The following is a 20,983-nucleotide window of genomic DNA, read 5'->3' as shown; positions in this document are numbered from 1 at the left end:
TTAAACAGTATCAAATAGAATCCAGATTATTATCAGCAGGACATCTCGAGACAACGCTGATGAATTCATTAAAGAGTTGTTAAGTCTCCATGTGATCTTGTCTAGACCATGAAAAACGTAACTGATACAATTTACTGTACAAGGCAATGTTTCAAGCATTATGCTTATAGACTGCCACATAGAAGCATGTTGGACTTCTGTTTTAAATATCATTAAAAACATTTCTGTCTCAACCAAAGAGGTATCAACTTGAATAGTCAGGGTAGAGAACTAAGATGTCAGGTTTTTTGTTTGTTTGTTGTTTTTCTTTTGTTTTGAGACAGGGTTTCTCTGTGAAGCCTTGGCTGACCTGAAATGCACTCTGTAAAGCAGGTTGGCCTTGGTAGCCTTGGCTGTTCTAGACTTCCTTTGTCAAAGATCATATATAGAGAGGTCAGAGGATAACTTCTAGGAGTTGGTTTACTTTCCACAGCAGGTTCCAGATCAAAGTAGGCTGTTAGGCTTACATGGCAAACACTTTTACCTGGTGAGCCATCTTATTAGCCCAAAGTTTAGCCTTCTTAAAACCTTTAAACCCGGCACTCTGAAGGCAAAGGCAGAGGCAGGCGGTCCTCTGTGGAGTTCAAGGCCTGTAAAGAGAGTTCCAGGACAGCCAGGGCTATCACACAAGAGAAACTCTATCTCAAGGGGGAAAAAAAATCATTTCTTAAATTAATACTGGAAAATAACCTCATTAAAACATTTCTGTCAAGATGTGGTGACGAACATCTTTAATCCTACCACTTGGGAGGCAGAGGCAGGAAGATCTTGAGTTCTAGGACAGCCAGGACTATACAGAGTAACCATATCTCAACCATAATGGAAGAACAACATTTCTGTCTTAAAAAAGAGGCACTTCGTAAGAAACTAGTACTGACCTATGTAGTAACTGTTACCTGCCTTACAAATTACCTTTTTATTCTAAACTTATTGCTGCTATTAATCAGATTTTATTTATATCCCTGAAGACAGGACAAAATTTCTGAGCTTTATTTTCATGAAAAATAAATCAGTTATGTAGAAAATATGTGTCTGAATTATATCCAAAGATACTAACACAGAAACAACTAGATTGTTTGGATCTGAGTTGTGGATTTGCAATTTATAATGTGACTTTACACTATTTCCTTAGCCTGTTTTCTCTTCATATCTATCTACCTACCTACCTACCCATCTCTCCCCCCCCACCCCCACCCCCGCCTTGAATTGGCATTAGATATTTGGAGGTAGAATTAAAAGTGGTTGTGAGCCACCTGACATGGGTGCTGGGAACTGACTTGGAAGAACATCAAGTGTTCTTAACTACTGAGCTATCTCTCCTGCCCAAGCTAACAGTTCTTACTTCACTTGCTTCGTTTCACAATCAACTGAGTTATTGTGAGTGAAGAGTTTGGAATACTATTTAGTATACAGAGCTATAACTATGTTAACTTTGCCAATAATAATGATCACTTGAAGATACTTTCCTAGGCTTTTTTGTTTGTTATTTTTGTTTTTCCAGACAGGGTTTCTCTGTGTGGCCTTGATGTCTTAGACTCACTTTGCAGACCAGGCTAGATTTAAACTCACAGAGAACTGCCCCTGCCTCCCGAGTGATGAGACTACTGTGTGAGCCACCACACTGATCCTTGACTCGTTCTTGACAAGTCCCCACTGACCTCATGTATGCAATAGTCTACCTAATGTGAGGACAAGTACCATAGGTCCTGTCCAAGCTCTATTCAAGTTATTCTAGACTAAATTTGGGCCATGAACTTTAAAAAGTTTTTGTAACCACTTTATTACTTATTCTAGATAAAATGTGGGTTACTTGGCCTGGCTTAAAATGAAGGAGTAAAACAAAACACGCTTTCCAAACTTGGTAAATAGTAACCCACAAATGACTTTCCTTTAGAGTTGTGATATTTTCCTACTCAATTGTCATTCAAACTAATGCAAAAATAACTAATTTTACTCAGCTTCGCCAAAGTCTATCAAACCATTGCTAATATTTATTTCTAACATTGATCCTTAATATCCAGGTAAGGCATAATAATCAGTTATTTCTGTTTGTTCCAGTGGGTACATGTGTGTGTAGATCAGAGGTCAACTTTGGTTGCTGTTCTTCTGGTTTCATTCACTTTTTATTTTCTCTCACTTGCTTGGAGCTCTCTTAATATGTTATCGCCAGCAAGTCCCAGGGATTTATCTGTCTCTTTCCCCTTCACATATCCCTAGTTCTGGGGATACAGATGATCACTGCCATGTATGTATGGCTTTTACATGGGTGCTGTAGATTGAACTCAGGTCCATATGCTTGTACAGCAAAGAATTTATCCATTAAACTATCTCCCTAGTTCTTATAGTCACTTCTCTTAAAACAAGTTCAGAGTAAGCACTTTGCTCCAAATTATAATACTAATAAGTGACAATCAAGATGGGTTTCCTTTATCTTGTTCAATTAAGATGGTAGACAAAACCTGTGTACAGGAACACTTTGTAAGAATTAGGTTTGGGGCACTAATCTTCTATTTAGCTAGAAAGTCCATTATTTCTCCCCTGAAATAATATTGTTTTGAATGTTTACATATAAAATAAAAAATTATCAAAAAATTAATACTAGAATGTATAATAGTATCTCACCTTATTATTACAGTAGATGAAATTCTGGTTTCCTACAGAATCCAGGTGATGCTCTCCTGTAAACATCTCTTTCTGTTCATTCTGTACACACAGCTCCAAGTCTCCAGTGGTTGGCGGATTAACGAAAGGAAGCACGCAGTTAGATCCAGGAAAGGTCCTATTGGTGGCATGACCTTCGTATGCTTCCTTAGTCTCCAACAGAGCGTCTATGGAATGTCTCTCCAAAATGGAAAATGCCTCAATTTCACTGTGGTCAAAGGATTCTAGAGGCCTATTTATGCATACATACTTTGCTGGGTTTTTGTGTTCTACTACCTTTCGAGCTGATTCGCTATCTTTGTCCTTTTTGCTGTAGAACAGAGCTACCCACATATGAAGTAAAAGCGTCACATCTTCCGCATTTTCACGCAAATCAGTGTTCCAAGGTCTGAGATGTTAAAGAAAATGCAAAAAATAATCGAAATGTTATATTTAGTTAATTGTCGCAAACAAGCTCCTTTATCAATAATAATCTTTATGTTTATTTTCATTTTAAAATCTACAAATATGGAACACTAAGAGTAATTATGAAGTGTAACCTATTCATTTTTAAGTGAAGAAAACCAAGAATCAGAACATTGACTTATTTCAAAGTACAAAACTTACATGAAAGAACAGTTGGGGGTTGGTCTGGTACTATGTATTCTGATGCTAATTACTAGCCCCCAAGATCTAGTTGCTTCCCAAAGCACATTCCTGTCCTCGTGTAAACCTTATGCTACCTATTTAGAGTTGATTGGTTAATTAAAAATGCTGGGCCCAGATCCGCCCGTCATAATGTTCTTCTTGTAGGTTTCTAGGACCCTCTGGATCCTTCTATTTCCCCATTCTTCCATACTTCTCTCACCTAGAGTCCCAAAAGGATGTCCTCCCCTCTGTCCCACTTTCCTGGTAAGTGAAGACTTTCATGGGACATGCCCCTTGGGTTAGTGACCAGATATACGTGAGTATATACCATTTGACTCTTTCTGCTTCTGGGTTAAGCCACTATAATCATTTCTAGTTCAATCTATCTGTCCACAAATTTCGGGAATCCCTTGTTTTTAATAGCTGAGTCGTATTCCTTAGTGTAAATGTACCACAGTTTTTAAATTCATTCTTCTACTGAGGGACACTTAGGTTGTTTCCAGGTTCTGGCTATTATGAATAAGGCTGCTATGAACATGGTTGAGCAAATGCTCTTGTTGTCTGCCGGCACCAGCCAAGGACAATACGTTCAGTAAATTTCGAACCGCTACCCAGATCTAGTCGACAGGACATTCTCCACAGTTGAGTGAAGAGTGGGGATTGACTTTCACACGAACTCTGGTGCCCCATTTTTGACCACGTCCCCTGAATGGGGAGACCTGGTGGCACTCAGAGGAAGGATAGCAGGCTACCAAGAAGAGCCTGATACCCTATGAGCATATACAGGGGGAGGAGGTCTCCCTCATTCAGTCATAGGGGAGGGGAGTAAGGGGAAAATGGGAGGGAGGAATGGGAGGATACAAGGGATGGGATAACTACTGAGATGTAATATGAATAAATTAATAAAAAAATATTTTTAAAAATGCTGAAGCCTGGGATTTGGCAGAAAAGAGAGGGGCAAAGTTTAAGGTTGGGGTAGGGTAGCCTGGGATCAGGAAAGAGGCAGAGAGAAGAGACAGTTACAGGAGGAGGAAGAAAGAGGTCAAGATGGGCATAGCACCTTGCTGAATCCGCATGGGTGGAGGGGAAGCATCCAAGATAGGAATGATTAAAGCAGACTGGATGGGGGCTGAGAAGTGATAAGGAGAGTTTAGAGGGTAATCTCTGCCCAGTCCCAGGTAATATGAGGTTATTCTAAAATACAACAGGTGTCTGTGTCTTTATTGATTATGATAAAGGGCTACATAACACCGGCAATAATTATAGGGATTTAATAGTAAATATTATCAGCTATTTTTTATATGTACTACAACAATGAACATTTAAGTTTCCTGACCCCTGGCCTAGCATTTGTCTTTCATACCACCCAAACTTATCCTGCAGACCGTCTGTTTATTGTGGGACTATGGTTCTAGCTTACAAGGGCTACTTCACTTAACTTTTCACTTTTTGTCCCTTATAATAGTCACAGAAGAATGACATTAGAATATTCTCTGGGTGTCCTCGTTTCTACCACAGACAGAATTCTGCCTTAAAAGGGGCAAGCTGGGATGCAGGCAGAGTTGATGGCCAAACTCTGCCAAGACAGGGTAAAGCAAGTCCTCAGTAGTTCCTGCCTCACAAATATGTCTGTCTGATATATTGGGCCAGACGGCTGAAGATGATGCTCCAACGTTATAGTTTTGGGTGACTGCTCAGGTAGCAAACTGTCTCGTCATATTTTTCATTTGGGAAGCTGCTAACCTGCACCCTGTGTATACTCAGGTAATTAATTTTATTCCTTCTCAAGTCTCTGATTGGGTTGAAGACGAGATAGTTTAGTTTTACAATTAAGCTTAGTTGTTTAGGGGTTAAAATGTTTTCAGGACTACACAGATGTTTTAAGTTGATAATGACAAGATATGATAGATACTGATTTACATTCAGAATTTTAGACACACCAAGATAGGAAAGATGTTTTCTTCAAGGATGCCTAACAAATAGTCAAAACTCCAAGAATGTAACATTTATATAATTCCTGATTGGGTCATGGTTCTTTTTGCTGTACATAGTTTATTGTATCTATGTGTAATAATATAAATGTCTATGTAAAAATTTTTTATTAAAAAATTCTCTGGCCACCAAGAAGAGACCTGATACCCTATGAGCATATACAGGGGGAAGAGGTCCCCCTCAGTCACAGTCATAGGGGAAGGGAGTAAGGGGGGAAAAAAGGAGGCAGGGAGGTATGGGAGGATACAAGGGATGGGATAATAATTGAGATGTAATATGAATAAATTAATAAAATATTTATTTAAAAATTGTCTGGGTAATGTAGCAAAAACTAAACTATTTTCAGATTATAGTTCTAAATTGTATTCTGAAACCATAGGGAAAGATACAAAATATTTCTGGTTTTATGCAAAAAGACAACACCTAGCTAAGTGGGCTGAAGTGGAGTTAGGGGATCTGCAGAGTTAGGCTACAGTTACACAGGAGTCAGACTAATTAAGAAAATAGCATACCTGTATGTTTGTGAACCTAAGCAGGGAAGACATCTGGCACTGTGAATGCCATTTAGTAGATATAAAATAGTTCACAAATGCAGAATATTATTCCATACTGTTAATTCTTCTTGATAATAATAGCTACCACTTATTATGGTAGACCGGTCACTGTGCAATGACTCTCAGGATGGGTTTCAGTAAACCTATATTTAAAAACCACTTTCCACTATAATCTACCACCAGCATCTTGAAATTTGCTAGAGAAGTCAACCCCAGAATGCACCAAAGTCCGCAGCTCAATGAGATTCCTAAATGAACTGCATATACAGTAGATGGAGAATCCCTGTCTAGAAGCACATACTTATCTCAGGTCACAAGATGCGAACACTAGGAAAGCCATTAGTTTAAGTTCCAGAAACCAGTAGTGCTAATAAGTCTGACACTGCCATGATTGTCTTTTTCTTCTTTTGTTTTTTGTTCTGTTTTGTTTTTGTTTTTTGAGGCAGGGTCTCTCTCTGTGTAGCCTTGGCTGTCCTGGACTTGCTTTGCAGACCAAGCTGGCCTCGAACTCAGTGATCCGTCTGCCTCTGCCTCCCGAGTGCTGGGATTAAAGGTGTGCGCCACCACGCTTGGCCTTTTTTTGTTTTTTGAGACAGGTTTTTTTCTTTGTACCCCTGGCTGTCTTGGAACTAACTATCCACCTGGCTGTCCTTGAACTCACAAAGATCTGCAGGCCTCTGCCTCCTGAGAGATGAGATTAAAGGTGTGCACCACTACCACCTGGCTCCATGAATCCTTTGTAAGGTAAGACCTACAGACCCGCTGGAGAGATGGCTCAGAGGTTAAGCACACTGGCTGCTCTTCCAGAGGTCCTGAGTTCAATTCCCAGCAACCATATGATTGCTCACAACCATCTGCAATGAGATCTGGCGCCCTTTCCTGGTGGGCAGACACACATGCAGGCAAGACATTGTATACATAATAAATAAATAACTCTTAAAAAAAAAAAAGGCTTACAGACCCACTCATTCATTTAGAATGATTCACTCCCGTCAATTTCACGAACAAGCACTGCGAATGAAAATCCATTCACAGGGCTACATTTATCTTTACAAGTTCTCCATGTGATCATCAACAGTACCAAAATCTGTCAACAACTCTCAGTAAACACCAACTTGACATTATTATATTATGGCTTTGTAACATTTTCTCTTTTCTCAAAGTCAGGCATGAGTGAGCTCACCACAGAGATCGCAACAAAAAGCTGTATTCCCTCCTACTTACCCATGTAAACCTCTCACAACAGTTCTCTCCAAAGGGTTGCTGGTGTATCTGCTATCTAAGCTGAATGTATATTCTCCTTCACATTTGAAAGTGATCTTTAGGGAGCCATCACAACTAAGAACAGTATGAGAGCAAAAAAAATCTTTAAGCCTAGAAGATACAAACAGACTTCTGTGCTTAGTCAATGAGTCTTCAGAAAGCTTCTGTAGAGGGGAGGTGTTCTGTAGATGGCGAAATGGCATGACCTTTCCTATAGGAGTCCCAGCTTCCGGGCCTTTTGTCCCATTCTTTGCAAAAGCAGGACTTGGTAACTTTCTCTGATGCAGATGTTTCTTTGACTGCTCAGCAAGGAGCAAGGCATAGGAATGTTCCACAGCAACAGAATTTTGACTTACATCTGAGCAGTCTCGGGGTTCCTCAGAGGGTGCTGACTGGGCAACAGCAAGAGGCTGACAAGGGACCAAGTTTTCTTCTTGGCTAACAGTTAAGTCTGACTTTGAGCTAATCTCATCAGAGGATGGCTTAGGTAGTACCGCTCCTTTTTGACTTTTAAATCCCCTATGATATTCATGGTCAGAGGCACCATGCAGTGAGTTTTCTTTAAAGAGTAAAACATTGCTTTGTGGCAATTCAGAGAAGCAGGGAAGGTTCCTGAGCTCACAAGATGGTATGGAAGCAGCAGCAGAGCTTAGTGCCAGATCAGCTAGCATATTTAGGGCCTGGGAGTCACAGCTGGTAACTGAGTTTTCAGGAAGACCTTTAGGATTCACTGCAACAGTTTCTTGCTGAGGTGTACTTAGGTTAAGTCCATCTTTTTGACCATCGGATGAAATTTTTGAGACAATCTCTTTTTCAGCTTCAGAATAAAAAAACATAAAGACAGGTGTAATATTTGTTTTTCTGAGAATAAGCTGTACATTTCCTGTATCTTAAATGAAAATTGATAGACAATACAACATTTATGAAAAAAACATGGGAAGACAAAACAAAACCAGAGTCTTGCCTTCCGTGTGCTTACAAACTAGTTAAAAATGTAATTTAGAAATTTGAAGCATGTATTTTATAGTTTGCTAGTACACTTTCTCAGAAACCGTTCCCCAAGAAACAACTAAGTTCAAAATAGAGATGTTTAGCTTTATAATGATATGCACAAAACACTTTAAAAATGGTGGGTATTCAATCATCATCAATTAATTTTACGTTTAAAAACTTTATTTTTAGCATGCTGAGAGATTGCTCAGTAGTTAAGAACACTGGCTGCGGCCGGGCGTGGTGGCGCACGCCTTTAATCCCAGCACTCGGGAGGTAGAGGCAGGTGGATCGCTGTGAGTTCGAGGCCAGCCTGGTCTACAAAGTGAGTCCAGGATAGCCAAGGCTACACAGAGAGACCCTGTCTCGAAAAACCAAAAAAAAAAAAAAAAAAAAAAACCCAAAAAAAAAAAAAAAGAACACTGGCTGCTCATCCAGAGGTCCTGAGTTCAATTCCCAGCAAGCACATAGTTGGCTCACAACCACCTGCAATGAAATCTGATGCCCTGTGTAATATGATGTTCTCTTCTGTCATTTTGTCAAACATGCAAATAGAGTGCTTATATACACAAATAATTTTAAAGAACTTCATTTCTGACAATAAAGGCATTGTTACCTGCGAAAGAGGTAATCTACTAACAATTTTCTTTCTGTAATAACAGCACCTAACCATTTGGCCTTATCAGAAAAGTTACATTCTCCAGTGGTTTGCAAGGCATTCTCTGTATTTTAACCTTTCTTAAGTGCTATTATAAAAAATACGGTTCATTACTGTACTATGCAACAATTCCTTCTGCAGGTAAATGAATACAGAAAAAGTCAAATGAACGTGTCTAAAATGAATCAATAACCTTGCCTACAAAAGGCCAATTCATATATTTAATTAATTAATGCATTTGACAAGAGAAAAACTCTAGACTATGACATATCATTTGGAATGAGAAGCACGCTGAAGGAAAAATTAATCAAGTACGGCTTAGTAGTTTAAAATAAAAACTCACAGCTTAGCTAGGCAGAAAAAAAAAGTCCACATCAGAGAATCAAGAATGTATCTAGATATATTGGAAACATTGCATTTACTTTATGACCTGGTGCACTTAACTAACATTGCTTTTGGTCTACTGTTGACATCACAATTTTCAGATACTCATCTGTTTCTTATATAGAATATCAGTTATAAGTTATGGCTATATGATAATGACTACTGATGAAAAGAAAAGTGGTGTTAAATATGTGTAACTTAATTTGAAACAATTACTGACTTGTTACAGATTCTCAACTAAAAATACAACAATGGAGGCAGGAAAGATGGCTCATGGACTAACAGTCTGTTCTTCCTAGAGGACCTGGGTTCAATTCTAATCACCCACGTGGCAGCTTACAACTGTCTGTAACTCCAGTTTCAGAAGATTTGGTGTCCTTTTCTGGTTTCCCTGAGCACCAGGCATGGATGTGGTGGACATACATGCAGACAAAACATTTGTAATATAAAAAAAATTGAAGAATATAATAATCATAATCTGTAAGATACAGATAAAAATACTATTCCTAAGTGAAAATTCAGGGAATTAAAAAAAACTATATCGCAAACTTTTAAAAAGACAGAAAATCAATAGTTTTAAGAAGAAAAAACAAAAACTAACTTCAGCATTGATTTTATTTAAACTAAGTAAAATTAGTCAAAAATTAAAATACTGTAGATCACGAATTTTCAAATGTGACCCAGCCTAGTCATGTTTCACCTGGCTTTTTGGTTTGCTTGGTTGTGGGTTTTGGGACAGAGTTAGTTCGTACAGCCCTGGCTGTCCTTGAACTTGCCCTGCAGACCAGGCTGGCCTGAAACTCAGAGATCACCTGCCTCTGCCTCCACAGTGCTGGGATTAAAAGTGTGCATCACCTTAACAGGCTCACTTGGCTTCTTCTTCCTCTTCTTTTTTTGGTTTTTCGAGATAGGGTTGTCCTGGACTCACTTTGTAGACCAGGCTGGCCTCAAACTCAGAGATCTGCCTGCCTCTGCCTCCCGAGTTCACCTGGCTTCTTAAATACTGATATTTCAAGTGTAAGAAACAAACAGACTGGAACAAGTGATCACAAGATGGAAGAGTAAGAGATTTGTAAAAGCAATAAGTGTGTGTTCTGTTTATCAAGGGTACAAATTAAATTCTGTTACTAAGAACGTAAGAACAAGCGATTAGTGAGGATCAAAACATAAGAAAATGTCTGCAAAGGAGAGGAGGCTGCGGAGGGTGAACATACTTAATTTGAGCTAAGAGGCACAGACTAACCAAACAATAAGAACCCAAAGGAAGGCTGGGCGTGGTGGCGCACGCCTTTAATCCCAGCACTCGGGAGGCAGAGGCAGGTGGATCGCTGTGAGTTCGAGGCCAGCCTGGTCTACAAAGGGAGTCCAGGACAGCCAGGGCTACACAGAGAAACCCTGTCTCAAAAAAACAAAAACAAAAACAAAAACAAAAACAAAAAAACCACCACCAAAAGATAAGACTGTACCAGGAATTTGCTTCATAAAAAAGTAGTAAACTTTGCATTTCTACACACTTTAGAATATAAGATTTTTAATTTTTGGCTTAGGATAACCATGTTTATAAATTTCCAGAAATACTAAAGCTCACCTGTTATTTTGCCACTCCAACAAACATTTTATGCTGGATTTAATCTATAAAATATATTTTAAAAAATGGCTAGCAGTGGGGGGAGGGGGGGGATGCAGCCTACAATCCCAGCACCCAGGGAGGCGGAGGCAGGGGGATCGCTGTGAGCGGGAGGCCGGCCTGGTCTACAAAACAAGTCCAGGACAGCCAGGACTAAACAGAAAAACCTTGTCTTGAAAAACCAAAACCAAACCAAACCAGTTTATTTCTTGAGACTCGTATTTGTTTGTAATGCTTTACAACACAACCTAGAGTAGTGTAAGTCTGTTCTTAACCTTCTATGTTATCTTGACCCCGTCTTTCACTGTTCAGCTGAATCCCTACTTCCTCTTCTATCTCCCCTTCCCCTGGCTGGCAGGAGGTCCAGCCCTGTTCTCTCTTTTGCTCATAGACTGGCTGTAAGCTGCATTATTGACATATCAGGGGACAATTGAGAGTAAAGTTTATACAACTTTACACAGAAAATTCTCAGAGCAAGGCTTGCAACCAGATGTGTGTGTGTGTGTGTGGGGGGGGTGGTTAAGAGAAATCAGCACTTGAATTACACAGTAACATGCCAACCAAAGGACAACAGTGGTGGCACACGTCTTTAATCCTAGCACCCCAGGGGCAGAGACAGGAAGATACCTGAGTTTGAAACTGGCATGGTCTATAGAGCTAGTTCCAAGACAGCCAGGGCTACAGGAAAAAAAATGTGTCTCAACAAAATAAAACAAAGCACACACAAAAGTAGTAACAGACGAGAAACCAGAACCAATGAAATAAGAGAAAATTATATACAATATATAAAGATGAGAGAATAAAGTCTCCTTGTTAAAGAGCAGACATAATAACAGCACTCAGTATCAAAGATGAAGTGTTAGTGACAAGGCTGTGCAGTTGGAGTTGTCACTATGGCTCAGTGGGGGAAAGGTGCTTGCCTGACAATCAGTGTTTAATTCATGAAACCCACACTGCTGAAAGAAATGACTGTGTCACTACCCTGACCTCCACAAGGGTACTGTAGCAGCTGCATACTACCTACATACAAACACACACACACACACACATATAGTGAATGTACACATGTTTTTGTTTTGATCCCAAGTGTCGGATGGGGAACAGACTTGTGAAAGAACAGGTGATGTTTATCTACTCAGAAGTTTAACCACCTCATGCAGGGGGGCTTGGTTTTTGCCAGCTGAGACACACAGACACACACACACAGACAGACAGACAGGCACACACGCGCGCATGCAGCCAAAACAGGAACCTGAGGCTTTTTGGGTCTTGGTATTGTTTGGCTGTTCATCGCTCCACTTCGAGATGCTCTTAGAGAAATAGCTCCAGAGAACACTTCAGGGCTCCAGGGTTCCAGCAGCAACTTGGGTGGAATTGCTGGTCTGCTGAAATCCTGCCAACTACACCAGGGGACTCACTCCCAGAAACTGATTTTAACAAGGTCTACTTCTCCTGTTCCCATTACCCTCTTTTCTCTCCAATCTAGGGTAGGTGGGTTGGAAAGGAGGTATACACATTGAAGAACCTCAAATAAAGTAGGTTTGAGGATGAACAAGAGAAGTTGACCTAAGGGTAGGCTGCTGTATGTTCAGTTGCATCACGGCTAAGGCTGAAATGACAACTGCACTTTCTGAAATAATGTCTAATAGGTGGAAATACAGGACTAATACAGTCAGCTTTTAGCTTATGTATGTAAGTTTTATCAAAAGTAAAATACCTTAAAATTCCAGCATCACCTTTTAAAGTTTTTGTTTTTTTGAGACAGGGTTTCACTTGTAGTCCTGGACTCATTCTGTAGGCCAACTGGCCTCAAACTCAGAGATCTTCCTGCCTCTGCCTTCTGATTGCTGAGATTACAGGTGGGAGCCACCATGCCCAGCACAAATACAGTTTTGACTACTGCTTATACATATTTTTAGACAACCTTCCTGCCTTTTTATAGGACTCTCCTGTGTCTGTATGTAAGCTTCATCTGTCAATAAAAAGCTTACTGCCTCTTGGCAGTAAATACACTTCCTGTTAGCAGGAAGTAAGGAAGTGGGAGTTCCAGCAGGGACAGAAACTCTGGGGGGGAGGAGAGGCGGGGTCCACTCCAGGACACTGGAGAAGACGGACATAGGAAACCGGGCAGAGGTGCCCAGCCACACGGCAGAGCTCAGAATAGAATAAACGGGATATCAGTTATGAGCAAGTCAGGGAAGGTGCCTAGCCATATTGACCTAGGCTTTTGTAAATATATTTAAGCCTCAGAGTTATTTCAGGAGCTGGGGTATGGGATGAAAACATGCTTTTACACCTTTTCTAGTCAATCACGTCTCAGACAAACACAAGCAGACACTACTTGCAAGTATATTTAGTGACAAATGAAGGTGTTTATACCTTAACTTATAAAAAAAGTTATGTTCAGGCTTTAAAATTAAAGTAGAGGCTGTCTGAATCTTATAGTTTTCTAAATTACTTAAAGAGAATTATATGTAGTTTGGTCAAAACTGTCAATAATCTAGAATAATGCATTTGGTTTAAAAGGAAGCAATTCAATTTTAAGTAAGTTTACTTTTTTATCTTTTAAGTAAACAGTGCCAGTGGTTCAGAGCACTTGTTGATCTGGCAGAGGATCTGGTTCAGTTTCTAGTACCCACGTGGTGATGTCACACATATCCCTGACTCCAGCTGTGGGATCAGATCCCTTCTTCTGGCTTCCATGACCACTACATGCCCATAGTGCACAGACATAGCTGCAGGTAGAATACTTGTATACATCCTATAGTTATTGATGTATCTCACTTGCTATTACATATTCTCAGAAGGTCTCTTACCAGGTTGAAGCTGCTTTCTGGTTCTGGTATTCCCACGGCCTCTTCCTACCTTTACCTTCCTTTTTTGTGGAGACTTTTTCACAGGTGGCTTAGGCCGTGAAACAACTCTACCTGGAGATTTCTCTTGTTTCTTTGACCTTTTAGCATTTGTAGGTAGCAGAGGATCTCTAGATACAGAAGCGTCTCGTCTTTTCTTGTCTACTCTGGTTTTCTGTATAAACTGAGCAGTCAGCACTTCTGCACCTTATACAGAAAAGACAAGACTGGTTTTCAAAATCAAAGCAAAAAGCAGGGAAATGACTAGTGGCTAAACCACGGGGTCCAACTTAACATTCAGATCTTGGTAATCAGTATATTCTACATGCTTCAATACTTCCATATTAAAAACAGAAAACAAAAGACTGGCAAACATTTTCTGTAAAGAACAGAAAGTATATACGTTCTGCTTTGAAGGTCATATAATCTCTGCCTTAATTTTCTAACTCTTGTTATATGTTGAGTGACAGAGCTATGAATGTATGAATGGAAACCTTGGGTATGTAGTGCTGACCTCTTTGCTTAGGAGGTCCCGTAAGAAATATTTCCCTAGGTTTGAAGAAAATAAAAACACCACAGTTTGTGATGGTGCCATGTAAGTCCTATAGTGGCCATACTAATCAACGTGTATGTGTCAGTAAGAAGATAAATGTGAGGATGGAGAGTTGACTCTGGTTATGAGAGCATACTGCTTCTCTAGAGACCAATGCTGGATTCTCAGAACCTGGCATCAGGCAGCTCAAAATGGCCTGGAATTCCATCTCGAGGTGAGGGGAGTCGGTGGTGGGTGACGCCCTCTTCTGGTTTCTGTGGGCACTCCCTCTCAATAAAACAAAACAAAACAAAAAATCCTAACTAGATTAACTTTGAAAATTGACTCTCAACCTTAAGGGGCATCACAACCACACATGGAACTCTTTCAGACTCTTTCTAAGCCACAACATATCCCATCTTAGCAGGTCTGTTACAGAGTTCAAATGATCCTCTGAAAAACTGCTAACACACAAGGACTAGAAATTGGGTCCTAGCCCGTATCAAGAATTTTCCTTCCAGCTGGGCGTGGTGGCGCACGCCTTTAACCCCAGCACTCGGGAGGCAGAGGCAGGCAGATCTCTGAGTTCGAGGCCAGCCTGGTCTACAGTTAGTCCAGGATAGCCAAGGCTACAGAGAGAAACCCTGTCTCAAAAAACCAAAAGAGAAAAAGAAAAAAAAATTCCTTCTCTGTAATATATGCTTAGGCTGCTGGTTGCTTATGGCCACTGTTATTGGTATGCATGTTTTTAGAAGATCCCCTTTCTCAGACCACCTGCCGGAGCATAGTGCCAGGATCAGATAGTCATTTTTCCAAGAATGGAACACAAATATGTAAGAACCATCTCTTTACTAGAGAAACAAACCTCTGGTGGGCAGGTTTTAAGATCCTAATTTTTCTAATTTCTTGGTTTCCATCTTTTATTTAGATGACTATTTTTCTAGTTTTCACATACATACAAACCATTCAAGGGGAAAAAAAGGCATTCATAACAAACTTCTAACCCACTGCTAAGCTCTAGTTCACACGAACAGTCAATAGGGTTTGAATGAAGTTGTAATTTAATAATCACATACATTATTCTTACCTCTTTTTCTCTTCTGAGGAAACTGTCCTTGAACTAACTTAAGAGTTGGGTTGCATGATTCACTGTCTGTTCTGGGGGCAGCTCTTTTAGGAATGGGGTGGCCCAGGCTCACCCATGGACTCTGCAGTCTAACAGCTGATGTGCTGGCTCTCCTCTTGGGCTGAACTCTCAGATTGGAATCTGGAGTCAATGGAGTCACAGCTCTCTTTTTCACTCTCAATGTTTTCCCAGATTTTTTTGCTGTTTCAGTTTCTTTTATTTCCATCTCGGAGTCATGACATTCAGGATCTGGAGCCGTAACGAAGGAAAACCCAGCATCACAAGTGCTATCAGACATACAAAGAAACTGAGGCTGTCCTGCTAACAAATCCAAAGCAGCAGACAGATCCAGAGTGTACCCCGTGGGGTCTGAAAAATAGTATTTCAGCTGGTCCAAAGACCCTGCAGGGTATTTTTCAAGTGGGAGAGCCAAGTCGAAATCAGGGGAGAACTTCCCAATGAATGCAGCATTTTTCATACCATCCAGAGGAGGAGCCAACAATGAAAGGCTTTTGTCCACCTTACACAGGTCTTCAAAACTATGCTTTATTAAAACGTTTGGAGGAATTCCTTCTTCAGAAAGTGATTTCTTTGCTTCTTGAAGTGCATAACTAAGGGCAGGTAAAATAGGTATCACTTTCAAAGAGATACCATCTTCAACTTTCAAGTCCTTCACTCCTAAAACATATACACATACATTAAAATTTTCAAATTTAGTACCAAGCTAATATGCTACATTATTGCAGATGAAAACATAAATGGCAATTAGTAAAAGTTTTATGGGGTTTTGCTTTTTGGAGACAGGGTTTCTCTGTGTAGCCTTGGCTGTCCTGGACTAACTTTGTAGACCAGGCTGGCCTTGAACCTAATAGAAGTCTGCCTGCCTCTGCCTCCTTGAGTGCTGGGATTACTGGCGGGCACCACCACATCTGGCTTTTATGGGTTATTTTTAACAAATACACACACACACACACACACACACTGAAATAGAATGACTCCAGCTCCATCTCACCTACAGGGTGTTCAGAGAACACGGTGGGCATTCACAGCAGCAGCACTTCCCTACGGTCAAGCAGATTGTTTCCTATTTCACTTGTATTCTTTGGGGAGGCTACAATGCAAAGTGAACTGGAAAGTGCCAACTGCTTAAGCCTCAAATGTCACTGGAAAAAAAAGTTGTTATTTTGCCTTTTGTATAAAACTGTATTTCACACATATTTTAAAAATTAACTGAGCTGCCTGGTGTGGTGGCGCACACCTTTAATCCCAGCACTTGGGAGGCAGAGGCAGGCGAATCGCTGTGAGTTCGAGGCCAGCCTGGTCTACAAAGCGAGTCCAGGATGGCCAAGGTAACATAGAGAAACCCTATCTCGAGAAACAAAAAAATAAACAAACAAAATTTCTTTCTTCAAAGCTCATCAGAGTACCAAGAGAAAGGAAAGAAAATATAGACAAGACAGTTTCATGATAAAAGAGCATATTTCTTACTAGACTTACTACAAAACCTATGAAGAGTATTAAGTTGGCTAATAAAATTTCAATTTAAAAGAAGTAGCTAAAGCTCTGAATGAGCCTACGTAAAAAAATGTTCCCACCAGAAGGTAGTGGCGCACACTTTTAATCCTAGCACTCAGGAGGCAGAGGCAGGCGGATCTCTGTGAGTTCAAGGCCAGCCTAGTCTATAGAGCAAGTTCCAGGACAGCCAGGGCTACACAGAGAAATCATGTCCCAAAAAATAAACAAAAAACAAAAAAGCTGTCTCAATGAGGAAGGCATGAGAAAGTTATCCAACACTGTTTTCTTCATTCCTATGCTTTCCCTGGGTACAAGCAATGGATCTCATCAGACCGGCAGCTTATAATTAAAAGCAGAAATGAAGGCTGGGGATGTAGCTAGCTCTCTAGAACAGGGCTCATGAAGCATGGGTGAGACTCTGGATTCAGTCTCCAGAAGAAAGGAAACAAAGGGAAGTGGGAAGAGATGACGGAAAGTGAAGAATAGAACTATAAATCTTTTTTTAAAATTTTTATTTGTATGTATGATTACACACATATGTGCAAGTGCTGGTGTTGAAATACTAAGTCTAGCATTACCCTTAAATAGGTACAGTATAATTTAAACAACGAAAGTTGCTTTGCTACAAAAAAAAATAAAGACTGACCAGGCATGGTGGTGCACAACACCTTTAATCCCAGCACTTAGGAGGCAGAGGCAGGTGGATGGATGTGAGTTCGAGATCAGCCTCGTCTATGAAGTGAGCCTAGGACAGCCAAGGCTCCACAGAGAGACCTTGTCTCAAGAAAAAATAAAAAAATAAATAAAAATAAAGACTCACAGCCGGGCATGGTGGCGCACGCCTTTAATCCCAGCACTCGTGAGGCAGAGGCAGGCGGATCGCTGTGAGTTCGAAGCCAGCCTGGTCTACAAAGGGAGTCCAGGATAGCCAAGGCTACACAGAGAAACCCTGTCTCAAAAAAGCAAAAAACAAAAAACAAAATAAAATAAAATAAAGACTCACTTTCATTTATTTGTTGAGCAAACACCTATTTTTTCAGATGTCTGCACATATATGCTCTAGGATAGACTGTAACCAAGGTAAACATTATGCTGGAGATGTAGCTCAGTAGTAAACTGCCTGCTCAGAGTCCCAGCATAATGAGCCAAACCCAAAACAAACACAATGGTGTATTTGTAGGGTAGGCACAGCCATCCTGGCAAGTACCTATAATGCCATGTGATGCAGTCCTGGGGATCAAATCCTGAGCTCTATGCCCAAGACTAGTACTATACCAACTGAAGTACATTCCCATGCCAGAAGTATTTTAATTGCAACATGACACACATGTGGTATGTATAACTGTTTAGGTATAAGTATATATGACTTGACTTGTGGTGGCTTGAATAAGAATGTCCTTCATAGGCTCAGATGTTTGAATACTGGTCCCCCCATTTTTTTTTTTTTTAAATGAGACAAGGTTTCACTGTGTAGCCTTCGTTGTCCTGGACTCACGCTGTAGAGCAGGCTGGCCTCGAACTCACGAGTGATTCACCTGCCTTTGCCTCCCGAGTGCTGGGATTAAAGGTGTGAGCTACCATGCCAGGCTCTGGTCCCCAATTGATGGCAGTTGTTTGGGAGATCTGAGGGTGTGGCCTTGCCAAAGGAAGTATGCTACTGTGGGCAAACTAAGATTTCAAAAGCCTCCCGCCGCTGCTAGTGCGTTCTCACAGTTCCACTTCACCGTCACAGGTCCTAACCCTCTGGAAGGGTGAGCTCAAACAGACCCTTTTTCTATATGCTGCCTTAGTCGTGGTGTTTCATCACAGCAACAGAAAAATCACTAATACATCATTAATATTTTTTGTCTCCAAGAGTCAAGTATTTGTCCTTGGGGTCGATACCACGTTGGGAAAGCATGGCCCAATACCTATAGTCTAGACAGGAAGAGTAGCCATGAAAACTCCAAATCATAGCTCTTAGACTATGGGAAAAGTATGTCCTAGCTACTGTTGGAACAACAAACGGATTTAAATTTGGAGATACTGACTTTAAGGAAGTTTAGATATCATGCTAGATCTGTCAGGAGATGGAGACGCACGTCTGAAGCTTAGCGTCTACTGACAAGTCCAGTAAGGTAAGGACTGGAAAGTACTCAACTCAGCACCACTGAAACCTCACCTGCTGCCTGAGGTGAATGGAATAAATGTAAACCGTGGAGACCCATCTGCTCATCTCCATAATCTGTAAGAATCAAAGAAAAAAATGTTAGTTGTTGATCTTATGAAACAAAAATAAATACATTATATGTTTTTCTTTCCAAAAACTTGTACTTACCTGGTTCTGGTATTAAGGCTGATGATGTAAGTAAAATGAAAAAACCCTTATCTTCTAAGCATTTGATGATTGCCTAAAAGAAAAAAGAAAAAAAGAAAAAAAATTCTTCAATCTACTTCTGGGAGAACTAGTGTAGACTGCATAGACTCACAATCACTTTGAAAGGTAGGCTTTCATAAAAGTCTCCACTTATCAGCAACACTCACACCATTTCCAGCTACTGAGAAATGTGCAGATCATACAAAATGTTCTAATGACACTGAAGTGATGGTCAGGAGCTGTCTATTCCCACCCATGTGGAAAGGAAGCATGTAAGCCTGACAGCCATAGGACAAAAATGGGAGAAAAAAAGTGTTCAGAATAGCATTTAAACTCAGTCTTACCACCTAGACTGAAAAGTAAGCCTATTCAATCTCTCATTGACTAAGGGCAGTTTAAATTAATGTTATTTGCAAGTCAGAGTATTTTAACCAACATTATCATTAAGACAGGTCACTGTCCCAACACACATGCGTGCATGTATGGTGTATTTTTTGTTTTCTAATGTCTATTATGGAGACAGACAAGAGCTAACTTGCTTCATTACTGTCAATACTTGCATCATTTCTTTAATAATATTCAGAAATTATTATAAAAGCTGGCTCAACTCTGGGCCAAGCATCTATTTCCATCTTCATATTGAGAAAGCCTGGCTAAAAAGACATAATTCTTTGACCCAGTAGATACTCCCAAGATTTACTTCCTCCATTATGAAACAATTTTTTTTTTTTTGAGACAGGGTTTCTCTGTGTAGCCTTAGCTGTCCTGGACTTGCTTTGTAGACCAGGCTGGCCTCGAACTCACAGCGATCTGCCTGCCTCTGCCTCCCAAGTGCTGGGATTAAAGGCGTGTGCCACCACGCCCAGCCTTATGAAACAATTTTTATAAACCCCTGGATAATGGTAAAGGTGGCTTTCAAAGAAGTATCTCAGAAGTACTACTATGACCAATGCAAATACACTAGGCATCTAATACATCAAAAAACAATAAAGACTTTGAGAAAAACAAAACCCTTGTTCTTTTAGTCAGAAATATAAACTAATGAGACACAAAGGTAAATTGAGATGTACAGACAATGAAAATGTCAGCTACAAGATTATGTCAGTTGGGACGGGCATGGTGGCGCACGCCTTTAATCCCAGCACTTGGGAAGCACAGGCAGGTGGATCGCTGTGAGTTCAAAGACAGCCTGGTCTACAAAAGTGAGTCCAGGACAGCCAAAGCTACACAGAGAGACCCTGTCTCAAGAAAACCTAAAAAAGAAAATGAAAAAGATTAAGTCAGTTAACATTAGCAGTGAAAACCCTACCTATAAGCTAAATAATTCAGCTAATACTTAGGTACCAATTTCCTAGTTTAAGGAAAAAATTAATAATTATACTTAAAATTAGCAATCCTTACCAACTGCTTGTTTTTAATATATTCCATTAGCTTATCTATGTTTTGTCCTTGTTTGTTTGACAGTTCCACTTCATATAAATCAAAGCATAAATCTTGACAACAGACTGTAGTGAGAATCAGAAAAATAGAACATTTAAATTTTAATTTTAAAAAATTATTCTTTTACAATTCCACACATTATCTTGTTTTTGATCACATATATTCTCACTGCCTTCTTTTCAGGGTGTGTGTGTACACGTATGTACATACACAGGGTCTGAAATTTGCTGTATAGACCAGGGTGACCTTGAACTCAGAAAACTGTCTGCCTCTGCCTCCTTAGAGGTGTCTTGCTCAGAACTTTTAATTTCAATGTACTTAAAAAGCTATTTTTGCCGGGCATGGTGACGCATGCCTTTAGTCCCAG

At 40.2% G+C, this 20,983-nt stretch overlaps 1 protein-coding gene across 6 annotated transcripts in view; it reads right to left on the bottom strand.

The window, feature by feature from the left end:
- TASOR2 (transcription activation suppressor family member 2) overlaps window positions 1-20,983 on the bottom strand; it is a gene marked incomplete at its 3' end in the record, with an annotated part of 49,641 nt that overhangs the window by 12,277 nt on the left and 16,381 nt on the right. For all 6 annotated transcript variants that reach the window (XM_084783960.1, XM_084783961.1, XM_084783964.1 and 3 more), the window contains exons 7-13: window positions 20,578-20,681; window positions 19,138-19,210; window positions 18,982-19,044; window positions 15,267-15,983; window positions 13,612-13,854; window positions 7,098-7,953; window positions 2,662-3,088 (exon numbers count right to left, since the gene is read on the bottom strand). In XM_084783960.1, coding sequence (XP_084640086.1) covers window positions 2,662-3,088; window positions 7,098-7,953; window positions 13,612-13,854; window positions 15,267-15,983; window positions 18,982-19,044; window positions 19,138-19,210; window positions 20,578-20,681 — 2,483 coding nt within the window. The remainder of the gene's footprint in view (window positions 1-2,661; window positions 3,089-7,097; window positions 7,954-13,611; window positions 13,855-15,266; window positions 15,984-18,981; window positions 19,045-19,137; window positions 19,211-20,577; window positions 20,682-20,983) is intronic.

This window comes from Acomys minous, assembly GCF_964271855.1.
Source record: "Acomys minous genome assembly, chromosome: 5".
Classification (NCBI taxonomy): domain Eukaryota; kingdom Metazoa; phylum Chordata; class Mammalia; order Rodentia; family Muridae; genus Acomys; species Acomys minous.
Note: the sequence above shows the minus strand (reverse complement) of the source record. Positions and strands in the feature narration are given on the sequence as shown.